The sequence below is a fragment of the Zosterops lateralis genome, assembly GCF_965231275.1.
Source record: "Zosterops lateralis genome assembly, chromosome: 4".
NCBI lineage: Eukaryota > Metazoa > Chordata > Aves > Passeriformes > Zosteropidae > Zosterops > Zosterops lateralis.
Genome location: NC_139765.1, coordinates 73246814 through 73260785, shown reverse-complemented (window position 1 = coordinate 73260785; position 13972 = coordinate 73246814). Strand labels below are relative to the sequence as shown.

The following is a 13972-nucleotide window of genomic DNA, read 5'->3' as shown; positions in this document are numbered from 1 at the left end:
AATTTCTCTGGGAATTCTGTTCCACCCTCATTTATTCCATAATTTCTCTGGGAATTCTGTTCCACCCTCATTTATCCCATAATTGTTCTGGGAATTCTGTGCCACCCTCATTTATTCCATAATTTCTCCAGGAATTCTGTGCCACCCTCATTTATCCCATAATTTCTCTGGGAATTCTGTGCCACCCTCATTTATCCCATAATTTCTCTGGGAATTCTGTGCCACCCTCATTTATCCCATAATTACTTTGGGAATTCTGTGCCACCCTCATTTATTCCATAATTACTTTGGGAATTCTAAGTAAAATTTCCTGTATAAACAGGAATATATTTCCTATATATACAGGTAAAATTACCTGTATAAAACTAGAGATTTTACCTTGGCCAAGTCCAGGGATTTACTGGGTAATGCTGAGGATTTTACCTGGTTGAGTCCAAGGAATTTTATCTGGATAAGACCAAGGAATTTACCTGCATAAATCCAGGAGTTTCACCTGGATAAATCCAGGGATTTTACCTGGGTAACTGCAGGGGTTTTACCTGTATAAGACCAAAGATTTTACCTGAGTGAGGCCAAGGACTTTACCTGAGTAAATTCAGAGTTTTTACTTGCACGAGGCCAATGATTTTACCTGGCTAAGTCCAGGGATTTCACCTGGATAGATCCAGGGATTTCACCTGAATAAATCCAGGGATTTCACCTGGATAGATCCAGGGATTTCACCTGAATAAATCCAGGGATTTCACCTGGATAGATCCAGGGATTTCACCTGGATAAATCCAAGGATTTCACCTGGATAGATCCAGGGATTTCACCTGGATAAATCCAAGGATTTCACCTGGATAAATCCAGAGATTTCACCTGGATAGATCCAGGGATTTCACCTGAATAAATCCAGGGATTTCACCTGGATAAGAGCAAGGAATTTACCTGGTTAAAGTCAGGGAATTCACAGGTTTGACCACGACCTCTGGATCACCCAGAAGAACCAAACCCACCACATTGTCCTCGCTGGCCAAAGCCAACCAATAATTAAACATAAATTAACACAATAATTAATAAATCCGTGCCCTAGAGCTGATCCCAAGTGATTTCCCTGCCTTTAACCCCCTCTCCCTCCCTGCCCTGGTGACTCTGTGGCTGTTTTTCCTTCCAGATCCTGGATGATGGTGGGGATCTCACCCACTGGATCTACAAGAAATATCCCAACATGTTCAAGAAGATCAAGGGCATCGTGGAGGAGAGCGTGACCGGGGTCCACAGGTGCCCACAGAAATTTGGGATAAAACTCAACCTGGTTTGTCCCAAACTTCTCCCTCAGTTTCCAGGGAATCCTGGTCAAAGCCCCAGCAGGACCTGGAACTGCTCTGGGTTCCCAAAGAGGAGCAGGAGGGTCCTGGGGGTGGGACATGGACCAGGAGGGACCTGCCCTAAATCCATGGGAAGAAATGAGGATTGGGAAGAGGAATTGAGTTGATTTTTGGGTAAGGAAGGGAGCACAGCCCTGACCTAAGTCCCTGGAAAAAATAAGGATTGGGAAGTGGAGCTGAGTCGTTTTTTTTGGGAAGAGAGGAAGCCCAGCCCTGACCTAAATCCCTGGAAAAAATGAGGTTTGGGAAGAGGAATTGAGTTGATTTTTGGGGAAGGGAGGGAGCCCAGCCTGCCCTAAATCCCTGGGGAAAGGTGAGGTTTGGGAAGAAGAACTGAGTCTATTTTTGTAGCCCTGACCTAAATCCTTGGAAGAGGAACTGAGTCAATTTTTGGAGAAGGGAAGAAGCCCAGCCTGATCTATGTCCCTGGAAGAAATGAGGTTTGGGAAGAGGAACTGAGTTGATTTTTGGGGAAGGGAGGGAGCCCAACCCTCACCTAAATCCCTGGGAAGAAGAGATTCTTCCTTTGGGAAGAGGAACTGAGATTTTTTTGGGAAAGGGGGGAAGCCCAGCCTGACCTAAATCCCTGGGGAAAGGTGAGGTTTGGGAAGAGAAACTCTATTTTTGTAGCCCTGACCTAAATCCCTGGAAGAAATGAGGTTTGGGAAGTGGAACTGAATTGACTTTTGGGGAAGGGAGAAAGCCCAGCCCTGACCTAAATCCATGGGAAGAAATGAGGTTTGGGAATAAGAACTGAGTGAATTTTTGCAGCCCTGACCTAAATCCCTGGATGAAGTGAGGTTTGGGAAGAGAAATTGAGATGTTTTTTGGGGAAGGGAGAACCCCAGAGATGAGTGAGTGAGATCCCTGAGTCCCTGGCAGGAGCAGAGCTGAGGTGGGAGCAGCTTTGGAGGTTGGGAGGTGTCAGAGGAGCTTTTCCATGGCATGAATCCCATCCCAGGGAACTGAGGGGAGCAGCAGCTTTGTGTTCCTGCAGGGGGAAAGGCTTGGCTGCAGCTCTGAGCTGGATCAGAGGCTCAGGCAGCTCCTGAACACAGGGAAAGGAAATGTTTCAAACAGAAAAGTGGCAACAGTGGGGTCACGACAAGGATTTTGGAATATTTTTAGGATCTGAAATCCCACAGTGGGAAGAGGAGATTTCCAAAGGCAGGTTCTCCTTCCCAAGGGCTGGAGCAGGGACAGGATTTTCAGACTCTCTTGGTAGCCACAGTGAGGTGTTTAAATTTATTATTTTTGATTTTCCTGCTATGGGGAGTCGAGGCTGTGCCCAGAGCTGGGGGATGCTGAATCCAGGGAAAGCTTCCAGAACATTCCAGGGCCCAAAGGGGCTCCAGGAGAGCTGCAGAGGGACTGGGGACAGGGACAGGACACAGGGAATGGCTTCCCACTGCCACAGGGCAGGGCTGGGTGGGAGATTGGGAACTGGGAATTGTTCCCTGGGCTGGAATTGCCAGAGCAGCTGGGGCTGCCCCTGGATTGCCCAGTGCCCCTGCCCAGGGCCAGGGTGATCTTCAGGGCCCTTCCCAACCCAAACCCCCTGAGTGCAGGGGTGAATTCCTCAGGGAGAATTCCCCAGGGATGAATTTCTCAGGAATGAATTCCCCAGGTGTGAATTCTTCAGGGATAAATTCCCCAGGGGTGAGTTCCCCAGGGATAATTCCCCAAGGATTAATTCCCCAGGGATGAATTCCCCAGGGATGAGTTCCCCAGGGATAATTCCCCAAGGATTAATTCCCCAGGGATGAATTCCCCAGGGATGAGTTCTTCAGGGATAAATTCTCCAGGGGTGAATTCCCCAGGGATGAAATCCCCAGGTGTGAATCCCCCAGGGATGAATTTCTCAGGAATGAGTTCCGCAGGGATCGATTCCCCAGGGATGAATCCCCCAGGTGTGAATCCCTCGGGGGATAATCCCTCAGGGATAATTCCCCAGGGGTGAATTCCTCAGGGATTAAATCCTCAGGGATGAATTCCCCCAGGTGTGAGTTCCCCAGGGTTGACTCCCCCAGGTGTGAGTCCCCCAGGTGTGAATCCCCCAGGGATGAATCCCCCATGGATAACCCCTGTTCCCTGCAGGCTGTACCAGCTCTCCAAGGCAGAGTTCCCCAGGTGTGAGTTCCCCAGGTGTGAATCCCCCAGGGATGAATCCCCCAGGGATAACCCCTGTTCCCTGCAGGCTGTACCAGCTCTCCAAGGCAGAGTTCCCCAGAGATGAATCCCCCAGGGATGAATTTCTCATCCCCCAGGGATGAATCCCCCAGGTGTGAATCCCCCAGGTGTGAGTCCCCCATGGATAACCCCTGTTCCCTGCAGGCTGTACCAGCTCTCCAAGGCAGGCAAGCTCTGTGTGCCGGCCATGAACGTCAACGACTCCGTCACCAAACAGAAGTTTGACAACCTGTACTGCTGCAGGGAGTCCATCCTGGACGGGTGAGGGATTCCCCGGGAATGGGGAGGGGTTAACACAGGGAATGGGGAGGGATTGACACAGGGAATGGGTAGGAATTCTCACAAGGAATGGGGAGGAATTCCCCCAGGGCAAGGGGAGGAATTCCCCCAGGGAAAAGGGAGGGATTCCCTCGGGGAAAGGGGACAAAATCCCACAGGGAATGGGGAGGAATTCCCAAAGGGATTGGGAGGGATTCCTACAGGAAAAGGGGAGGGATTCCCCCAGGGAAAAGGGTGGGATTCCCCCAGGGAAAAGGGTGGGATTCCCTTAGGGGAATGGGGAGGGATTCCCTCAGGGAAAAGGGAGGAATTCCCCCAGGAAAAGGGGAGGAATTCCAATAGGAAAAGGGGTGGAATTCCCCCAGGGAAAAGGGAGGAATTCCCACAAGGAATGGGGAGGAATTTCCACAGGGAAAGGGGAGGAATTCCCCCAGGGGAAAGGGAGAAATTTCCACAGAGAAAGGGGAGGGATTCCCTCAGGGAAAGGGGACGAAATCCCACAGGGAATGAGGAGGAGTTCCCCCAGGAAATGGGGTGGAATTCCCTCAGGGAAACAGGAGAAATTCCCCCAGGGAAAGGGGAGGAATTCTCACAAGGAATGGGGTGGAATTCCCACAGGGAATGGGGAGGGATTCCCTCAGGGAAAGGTGAGGAATTTCCCCAGGGAAAGGAATGGAATTCCAATAGGGACTGGGGAGGGATTCCCCCAGGGAAAAGGGAAGGATTCCCACAGGGAATGTGGAGGGATTCCCCCAGGGAAAAGGGAAGGATTCCCACAGGGAATGTGGAGGGATTCCCCCAGGGAAAAGGGAAGGATTCCCCCAGGGCTCTGCTGCCTTTGGATCATCTCTGCTGAATTTGTGTGTCAGAGAACAAAACCCTCCCTCACCCCTGGTGCACATCAGAATTCCCACCCTGTCCCTTTCCCCTCTGGATAAAATCCTCCTGTGTGACTCCACATTCCTGCCCTTTCCCCTTCCCCTCTTCATCCCTTTTTTTTTTTTTTTTTTTTTTTTTTTTTTTTTTTTTTTCTTTTTTTTTTTTTTTTTTTTTTTTTTCCCTATTTATTCCCTTTATTTTCATGGAATTGGGTGTCCAGCCCCAAATCTCTCATTGTTTGTGGCACAATCCCTGATCCATCAACAATTCCAGAATTTTGGGATGTGCAGCAGCAGCACCTTCCAAGGAATGGGAATAATGGGAATAATGAGGGGGATGAAATGAAAAAAAAAAAAAAAAAAAAAAAAAAAAAAAAAAAAAAAAAAAAAAGCTCCAAACCCAAATCTCATCCTCTTTACTGGAAGAACAAAAGAACTTTTTTTTTTTTGGTTTGTTTTTTTTGTTTTTTTTTTTGTTTTTTTTTGGTTTTTTTTTGTGCTTTTTGGGTTTTCTCTTCCTCTGGAATTTCAGGGATTCCCTCCTTGGAGCACCTTGGAATAGTGGGAAGTGTCCATGGGATGGAATTGGGATTTAAGGTCCTTTCCAACCTTAAATGTGGAAAAAACTTGTGGGAGAAATTGAAATTCTGGCCCAATGATTGAAAATGGGGTCAGGACAGATGGGAGCAGAGGTGCCTCAGAGCTGCTGGGGGTTTTTTAACTGAATTCCCATGGAAAAAAAAATTAAAAATGAGGGAATTTCACCTTCCCTGCATTGCTAACCTATTTATCCCAGAGCTAAAAATAGCCTGGAATGTAGGACACGCTCAGGGAGGGAGCAGAAACAAGGGGGAGCTTCGTTTGGGAAAAGCTTTGGGATCCTGGTGAGGAGTTCCCACTCCCCTGCTGCTCCCAGGGCTCTTCCTTTTGGGGGTTGGCCACAAAAATTCAGATTAAAAGGGTTTTTTGGGGATGTTTTTTCACTGTTTTGGGAGTGGCAAAACCAAAAAGTAAATGAATAAAAATAATAAAAAATAAAAAGCTCCAAATCCCCTTTGCTGGAAGAACAAAAGAACCCTCACCCTTCCAAAAGGAAAAAAGGGAAATTTTTTTGGTGCTTTTTTTTAGGTTTTTCTCTCCTCCTGGATTTCAGGGAGCAGCTCTTGGTGCTGGGCTGTAACTCTGACCTTTAATTGTGGTTTTAATTTCCGTTTTTTTTTTCCTCTCAGCCTAAAGAGAACAACGGACATGATGTTTGGAGGGAAGCAGGTGGTGGTTTGTGGCTATGGGGAGGTAAGGGGGGTTCCATTTTCCCAATTTTCCCCCTTTTTTCCCCACTGGGAATTCCATATGTAGGAAGAAAAGAAGATAAAAAACTTTCTTTGTGAGAAGAATTTTATAGCAAAGTTTATTGAAAGAGAGATTTTTTTTCATACAGTGCAATGAATTGGGTTGGTCCTTTAGGGCACCACTTTTTTGTAAAAATCTCCAGCAGTAAAACAAGTTGGAGAAAACACCAGGTGTCAGGAGGAGGAGGATGGGATTGTTTATAGGGATTGTTTTGGGTTCCTCCTCACCATTTCCCAGGCCAGACCAGGAGAGTTCTGTCCTTGGCTTTTTCAGAGGCTTCAAGGCACTGCCTGGAGCCTAAAAATCCAAATTCTGACCCCTGTCAGTTCCCTCAGGGGGCTGTGGGTGCTGCTCTGTGCTGAACCTGGCCTGTTCCGGGTGGGGAGGGCTGTTGTTGTTGTTGTTCCAGGTGGGGAAGGGCTGTTGTTGTTGTTGTTATTTCAGGTGGGGAAGGGCTGTTGTTGTTGTTGTTTCAGGTGGGGAAGGGCTGTTGTTGTTGTTGTTTCAGGTGGGGAAGGGCTGTTGTTGTTGTTGTTTCAGGTGGGGAAGGGCTGTTGTTGTTGATGTTGTTGTTGTTGTTGTTCCAGGTGGGGAAGGGCTGTTGTTGTTGATGTTGTTGTTGTTGTTATTTCAGGTGGGGAAGGGTTGTTGCTGTTGTTATTTCAGGTGGGGAAGGGTTGTTGCTGTTGTTATTTCAGGTGGGGAAGGGCTGTTGTTGTTGTTATTCCAGGTGGGGAAGGGTTGTTGTTGTTGTTGTTGTTCCAGGTGGGGAAGGGCTGTTGTTGTTGCTGTTGTTATTTCAGGTGGGGAAGGGTTGTTGTTGTTGTTCCAGGTGGGGAAGGGCTGTTGCTGTTGTTGTTCCAGGTGGGGAAGGGCTGTTGTTGTTGTTGTTGTTGTTCCAGGTGGGGAAGGGCTGTTGTTGTTGTTGTTTCAGGTGGGGAAGGGCTGTTGTTGTTGTTGTTTCAGGTGGGGAAGGGCTGTTGTTGTTATTTCAGGTGGGGAAGGGCTGTTGTTGTTGATGTTGCTGTTGTTGTTATTTCAGGTGGGGAAGGGTTGCTGTGCCGCCCTCAAGGCCATGGGCTCCATCGTCTACGTCACTGAGATCGATCCCATCTGTGCCCTGCAGGCCTGGTAAGGGGTACCCAACTGCCTGGGGGCCCAGGAACCACAGCCAGGGGTTGTGGGGATCCCACTGAGCCCAGGAACCACAGCCAGGGGTTGTGGGGATCCCACTGAGCCCAGGAACCACAGCCAGGGGTTATGGGGATCCCACTGAGCCCAGAAACCACAGCCAGAGCCTGGGGAGATCCCCACTGAGCCCAGGAACCACAGCCAGGGCCTGAGGAGATCCCCACTGAGCCCAGGAACCACAGCCAGGGGTTGTGGGGATCCCTAAGGGATGGCTCAGCCAGCCTGAGATCCCACTGATCCTGGGAAACCATGGCCAGAGTCTGCTGGGATCCCTGAGGGAGGACAGGGAGAGGTTCAGGACATCCACAGCTCTGTCCTGGGGCCAGGAAAAGGCCCTGCCCTAAAACATCTCCCAGTTTATCCCATCCCAGAAAAGGGGCCTTGTCCTAAAACATTTCCCAGTTTATCCCTTCCCTTCCCAGTTTATCCCGTTCCCTCCCAGTTCATCCCATCCCAGGAAAAGGGCTCTGCCCTAAAATATCTCCCAGTCCATCCCATCCCATCCCCATTTATCCCATCCCCTCCCCTCCCAGTTTATCTAATCCCAGAAAAGGTGCCCTACCCTAAAATATCTCCCAGTTTATCCCTTCCCAGTTTTTATCCCATCCCAGGAAAGGGGCCCTGCCCTAAAACATTTCCCAGTTTATCCCATCCCCTCCCAGTTTATCCCATCCCAGGAAATGGCCCTGCCCTAAAGCCTCTCCCAGTCCATCCCATCCCACAGCAGCAGGAGTTTGGGGCTGTGGCTCACAGGGATTTTGGGAACGAGCTGCCCCTGGCTGTCCCAGGGCTGTGCCCACCCCTCACCCCGGGGCTCTTTGGGGTCCTGGGACCCCTCACTGCCACCAGGACACCCCAAAACAGCCCCTGATGTCCAGTCTCCCTCCTCCAGACACAGCTGGGGTGGGATTCTCCTCCTGCATCCCAAAGTGTGGGACCCCAGAACCTCCCCAAACCCTCAGCTCCTCACCCTTAGGACTAATGAGCTCTAATTAGCAGAGCTGATGAACTTCTGGGCTGCTCTGTGCCCTTCATCCCTCCTCAGCTGGGAATTTCCAGCCATCCCTTCCCAGCAGCAGCACCTGGGAGAAAAGCTCAGGAAATGGGGACATGCAGCAAAAAAAAAAAAAAAAAAAAAAAAAAAAACCCAACTTTTTTTTATTTAGTAACTGGGATTTTGCAGCTTGTGAGAGGCACAGGAAGGAGCCCTGGGGAGGATTGTCAACAAATCCCAAAAAAACCACCCCACATAGCCTGGCCTTGTTATCCCTGAGCTCACCTTGCTGGGGAGGCCTCAGCACCTCTGAGGGTCCTAAAAAAGGATTTCAGGGGGGTTGAGAGGCACCTGCAGCTTCGGGGTGTCTTTTAGGATGCCCTAAATCCATCCCAACCTGGATCCTGAGCGGATCCACAGCTCCTGGATGTTAAAAAACCCCTCTGGGTGGAGGATTGAGGTTTGCAGATGATAAAACCTCGACAGGACATGCGAAAAACCCCCAAAATCCCTTCTCATAAATGTCCCAGATCCTCCAGAAATCCCAGTGGATTGTCCCAGACCCTTCAGGATGACCCCAAAAACCCCCAGTGACCCTTCAGGAAGTTCAGTTTGGGATCTGGGGTGACTTTTTCCCCATTTTTCCTCTCAGCATGGACGGATTCCGGCTGGTGAAGCTCAACGAGGTCATCAGGCAGGTGGACATCGTCATCACCTGCACAGGTACGGGGCCAGGAAATGGGGATTGACACCCCAAAACGGGGCTGGAGCCCGGGGAAAACCCCAAAGGCAGGACAGGGAGTGAGTGTTTGAGTGTTTGGGGTTTTGGTGCCGCAGGGAACAAGAACGTGGTGACCAGGGAACATCTGGACAGGATGAAGAACAGCTGCATCGTCTGCAACATGGGCCACTCCAACACCGAGATCGACGTGGTCAGTGGGGTCTGGGGGGTTTGGGGTCATGGTTTGGGGTCATGGGGGTTTTGGGGTGATGGAGGCTTAGGGTGATAATATTTTGGGGTGATGGGGGTTTGGGGGGATTTTTAAGGGTGATGGGGGCTTGGGGTGATGAGGTTTTGGGTGATGGGGATTTGGGGTGATGGTGTTTGAGGCAATGCTGTTTTGAGGAGATGGGGGTTTGGGGTGATGGTGTTTGGGGTGATTGTTTCAGGGTGATGGGATTTGGGGTGATGGGGGTTTTGGGGGATGGTGTTTTAGAGTGATGGTGTTCGGGGTGATGGGGGTTTGAGGGTGATTATGTTTGGGGTGGTGGAAGTTTGGGGTGATGGTTTGGGGTGATGGGGGTTTGAGGGTGATTATGTTTGGGGTGGTGGAAGATTGGGGTGATGGGGGTTTGGGGTGATGATGTTTGGGGGTGATGGGGGTTATGGAGGTTTGGAGCGATGGTGTTTGGAGTTGATGGTGTTTGGGGTGAGGGGGTTTTGGGGCAATGGTGTTTGGGGTGATGGTTTGGGGTTATGGGGGTTTGAGGTGATGAGATTTGGGATGATAAAAACGGTTCAGGTTGTGAATCACAGAGGTGTCCCTGCTCTGGGGTTGGGATGGGATCCCTGGCAGGGGGTGCTGCCCCTTCCCTGAGCTCTGGGGCTGTCCTGGTGACGTTCCCACCCCGTTCCCCAGGCCAGCCTGCGCACACCTGAGCTCACCTGGGAGAGGGTGAGGTCCCAGGTGGATCACGTCATCTGGCCCGATGGGAAGAGGATCGTGCTGCTGGCAGAGGTGAGGGGAGCAGGGATTGCAGCTGAGGGGCCCCTCTGCCTCTGGAATTATGGAATCACAGCATGATTTAGGTTGGAAAACATCTCCGAGGCCATTGAGTCCAACCGTTCCCAGCCACCACTGCCCCGTGTCCCCAATTCCTCCAGGGATGGGGACTCCAAACCTCCCTGGGCTGGACAAACCTTTCCATGAAGGAATTTTCCCTAAAATCCACCCTGGCCCAGCCTGAGGCCATTCCCTCTCCTCCTGTCCCTGTTCCCTGGGATTAGATCCCAAATCCCTCCCAGGCTGTCCCCTCCTGTGCAGAGCCACAAGGTCCCCCCTGAGCTTTTGGCATGAAGAAAAATCTCCCCTGTTTTAATTGATCCCACTCCAGGGTGTCTCCCACAGGGAGATTTGCCCTTCCTGAGGGGCAGCCACACCCTGGGGCTCAGTGCAGGTGACAAAACAGCTCTGACACATCATTCCAGAGGTCCCTGTCCCTGCTGTGGGGTCACAGCTGGGTTTGGTGCTCTGGTAACCCCCAAATTCTGCCTCCCCAGGGCCGCCTGCTGAACCTGAGCTGCTCCACCGTGCCCACCTTTGTCCTGTCCATCACGGCCACCACACAGGTGAGGGCTGGGCAGGGGACAGTCCCACCCTGAGGGGCAGCAGCCCCTGACCCCCGTGTGCTCCTCCCTGCAGGCCCTGGCTCTCATCGAGCTCTACAACGCCCCCGAGGGCCGCTACAAGCAGGACGTGTACCTGCTGCCCAAAAAAATGGGTGAGCACCTTCCCCACGCTGCCTTCTCCCCCTGGGGGGTGGGCTGGGGGGTGGCACCGGGCCAGGATGTGTCATTGTCACCCCTGGGAGGTGACACCAGGCCAGGATGTGTCATTGTCACCCCTGGGTCCAGCTCAGGGGTTTGTAGCCCTGGTTCAGTGCCTGGCATGTTTTGGTTTCTGTAATTTCTTTCCCTAGGAGGGATTTCTTCTCGATGTCCCTCTGGTCTGACCGATGTGATTGGAGAGGTTTTTGTCTTTGTGTCACCAATCAGATTGGTCTGTGTAGGATGGGATAAAAAGGGAGACACATCCCAAAAAGAAAGGAGTCATTTTCAGCCTTCTGAAGTCGGAGTCTGTGTGTGATTCTGATGTAAAACACCATCACAGGGGGTTCCTGGAGCCCTTCCCACTGGTTTTGGGCTGGTTGCTGCTTTGCTGTCCCAGCTGTGGAGAGCAGGGGATGCTCCCAGGGCAGGGATGTCCCTGCCAGTGATGTGACCCCAGCAGAGCCCCCTCCTGAGCACACCTCACCTCCAAAAGGGGCTTTTTTTGGGTGGGAATTGGGGTTTTTGAGGCAGGAGTGGCTTGTCCTGCTCTTGGGGTGAGGTGACACCTGCCAGGGGTGTCAGGTGGGCTCTGCCTCAGCCCGGGGGTGTCCTGGTGGCCTCCCCTCCCTGCTGTGACCGGGGCTGACCCCTGTGTCCCCTGTCCCCAGACGAGTACGTGGCCAGCCTGCACCTGCCCACCTTCGACGCGCACCTGACGGAGCTGACGGACGAGCAGGCCAAGTACCTGGGGCTCAACAAGAATGGACCCTTCAAACCCAACTACTACAGGTGCCCTGCAGCCCTCTGCCCCCACCAGTGCCCCTCCTGGTCCCCTGCAGTCCTCTGCTCCTCCTGGTGCCCTCTGCCCACCCCAGTGCCTCTCCTGGAGCCCTCCCAGTGCCCTCCCAGCCCTCTGCCCCTCCTGGTGCTCTCCCAGTGCCCCTCCTAGTGTCCTCCCAGCCCTCCCAGTTCCCTCTCAGCCTTCTTCTCCTCCCATCCCTCTCCCCCCCGCCCCGCTGTGTGGGACCCCTGTGGGGTCAGAGGGGGACAGGGCTTTACCCCCATCCATCCATCCCTCCCTCCACCCATCCCTCCATCCCTCCATCCCTCCCTCCCTCCATCCCTCCCTCCATCCCTCCCTCCATCCCTCCCTCCATCCCTCCACCCATCCATCCATCCCTCCATCCATCCCTCCATCCATCCCTCCATCCCTCCATCCATCCCTCCCTCCATCCCTCCCTCCATCCCTCCCTCCATCCCTCCCTCCATCCCTCCCTCCATCCCTCCATCCATCCCTCCATCCATCCATCCCTCCATCCATCCACCCATCCATCCATCCCTCCATCCCTCCATCCATCCATCCATCCCTCCCTCCATCCCTCCATCCATCCCTCCATCCATCCATCCATCCATCCCTCCATCCATCCATCCCTCCATCCCTCCATCCCTCCATCCATCCCTCCATCCCTCCATCCCTCCATCCATCCCTCCATCCATCCCTCCATCCCTCCATCCATCCATCCATCCATCCATCCCTCCCTCCATCCCTCCATCCATCCCTCCATCCATCCCTCCATCCATCCATCCATCCCTCCATCCCTCCATCCCTCCCTCCATCCATCCATCCATCCATCCATCCCTCCATCCATCCATCCCTCCATCCATCCCTCCCTCCATCCCTCCCTCCATCCATCCCTCCATCCCTCCATCCATCCATCCATCCCTCCATCCATCCATCCATCCCTCCATCCATCCATCCCTCCATCCCTCCATCCCTCCATCCATCCCTCCATCCCCTGGGGATCTCCCCAGGGCTCTGCTCACAGCAGGGAGGGGACATTTGGAGCTCTTGGAGCTGTGACAGGAGCACTTGGCAGGGCAGGAGCCCTTTGTGCCTGGCAGCAGCTGTCACCCAGACGTGGCAGATGCCAGCGCTGTGCCACCAGCTCGGTGGCAGCTTTAAAAATAAAGTTTGACGGAGGATGAGGTGGCACAGAGCAGCCTCAGCCCCGGGGCTGCTCCCACGGGCTCCTCTCCCTCCCAGCACAGATCCCCAAAATAGCCATTTGCATTTGGAGCCCCTGGATCCCTTCCCTCTCCACAGTTTTTAGGCAGCACCGTCAGGAATTTCCAGCTTGGAAATGAAATGGCTTTGAACAAACGTGGATCAGCTTGGGAGGGTGAAGCCCAGATCCTTCTCCTGCAGGAAAAGGGATTTTCTTGGCAGGCAGAGAAAACCAGAACGCTCCCAGTTTGGGGATTACTGGGTTTTCCCTCATCCTGAGGTTTTTTTCCTTACAAAATCCTGGTGCTTCCCTTTGGCCATGGAGGAATTCCCTCTGATTCAGTTCCCTGTGCCTGGTTTTTGGGTCTGATGTGGATCAGCCTTGTGAGGAGTGAGGTCTGTCCCTGGTTTTGGTGTCTGGCATGGCCCAGCCCTTTGGGGGGAGTGAGGTTTGTCCCTGGTTTTGGAGTCTGGCCCAGCCCTGAGGGGAGTGAAGTTTGTCCCTGGTTTTGGGGTCTGGCGTGGCCCAGCCCTTTGGGGGGAGTGAGCTTTGTCCCTGGTTTTGGGTCTGATGTGGCCCAGCCCTGAGAGGAGTGAGGTTTGTCCCTGGTTTTGGTGTGTGAGGAGTGAGGTTTGTCCCTGGTTTTGGGGTCTGGCCCAGCCCTGAGGGGAGTGAAGTTTGTCCCTGGTTTTGGGGTCTGGCATGGCCCAGCCCTGTGGGGAGTGAGCTTTGTCCCTGGTTTTTGGGGTCTGGCATGGCCCAGCCCTGTGGGGAGTGAGCTTTGTCCCTGGTTTTTGGGGTCTGGTGTGGCCCAGCCCTTTGGGGGGAGTGAGGTTTGTCCCTGGTTTTGGTGTGTGAGGAGTGAGGTTTGTCCCTGGTTTTGGGGTCTGGCCCAGCCCTGAGGGGAGTGAGGTTTGTCCTGTGCACAGAGAGGTCAGGAAGGATCCTTTGAGGGTCCCAGGGAATTCCCTGCACTGAGGGGGATCCACGACCCCTCCAACCTCCCTCACAGCCAGCGAGGACCAAATCCCTTCCTCAACCATTTCTCTCCTTGTCCTCTCCCCCTCCCAAAATCCACCGTGGTGCTGCTGGGGCAGCCTCTCCTCCCTTCCCCACTCCCCAAATCCATTCACCAGAAATCTTTTTTTCCCCTTCTTTTCCCA

General features: G+C 52.8%; 1 protein-coding gene and 1 long non-coding RNA gene across 3 annotated transcripts in view; both read left to right on the top strand.

Annotated features, from left to right (window-relative positions):
- AHCYL2 (adenosylhomocysteinase like 2) overlaps window positions 1-13972 on the top strand; it is a 34179-nt gene that overhangs the window by 17797 nt on the left and 2410 nt on the right. The window contains exons 7-16 of the mRNA XM_083859994.1: window positions 1157-1263; window positions 3705-3821; window positions 5947-6010; window positions 7110-7198; window positions 8905-8975; window positions 9090-9184; window positions 9893-9991; window positions 10534-10602; window positions 10676-10754; window positions 11472-11592. Coding sequence (XP_083716120.1) covers window positions 1157-1263; window positions 3705-3821; window positions 5947-6010; window positions 7110-7198; window positions 8905-8975; window positions 9090-9184; window positions 9893-9991; window positions 10534-10602; window positions 10676-10754; window positions 11472-11592 — 911 coding nt within the window. The remainder of the gene's footprint in view (window positions 1-1156; window positions 1264-3704; window positions 3822-5946; window positions 6011-7109; window positions 7199-8904; window positions 8976-9089; window positions 9185-9892; window positions 9992-10533; window positions 10603-10675; window positions 10755-11471; window positions 11593-13972) is intronic.
- On the top strand, window positions 12586-13933 carry LOC310909127. 2 transcript variants are annotated; one of them, XR_014590002.1, is made up of 3 exons: window positions 12586-13204; window positions 13407-13485; window positions 13643-13933. It is a non-coding gene; the product is annotated as an uncharacterized lncRNA (long non-coding RNA). The 2 variants fall into 2 exon arrangements; XR_014590003.1 differs by lacking the exon at window positions 12586-13204 and adding an exon at window positions 13245-13303.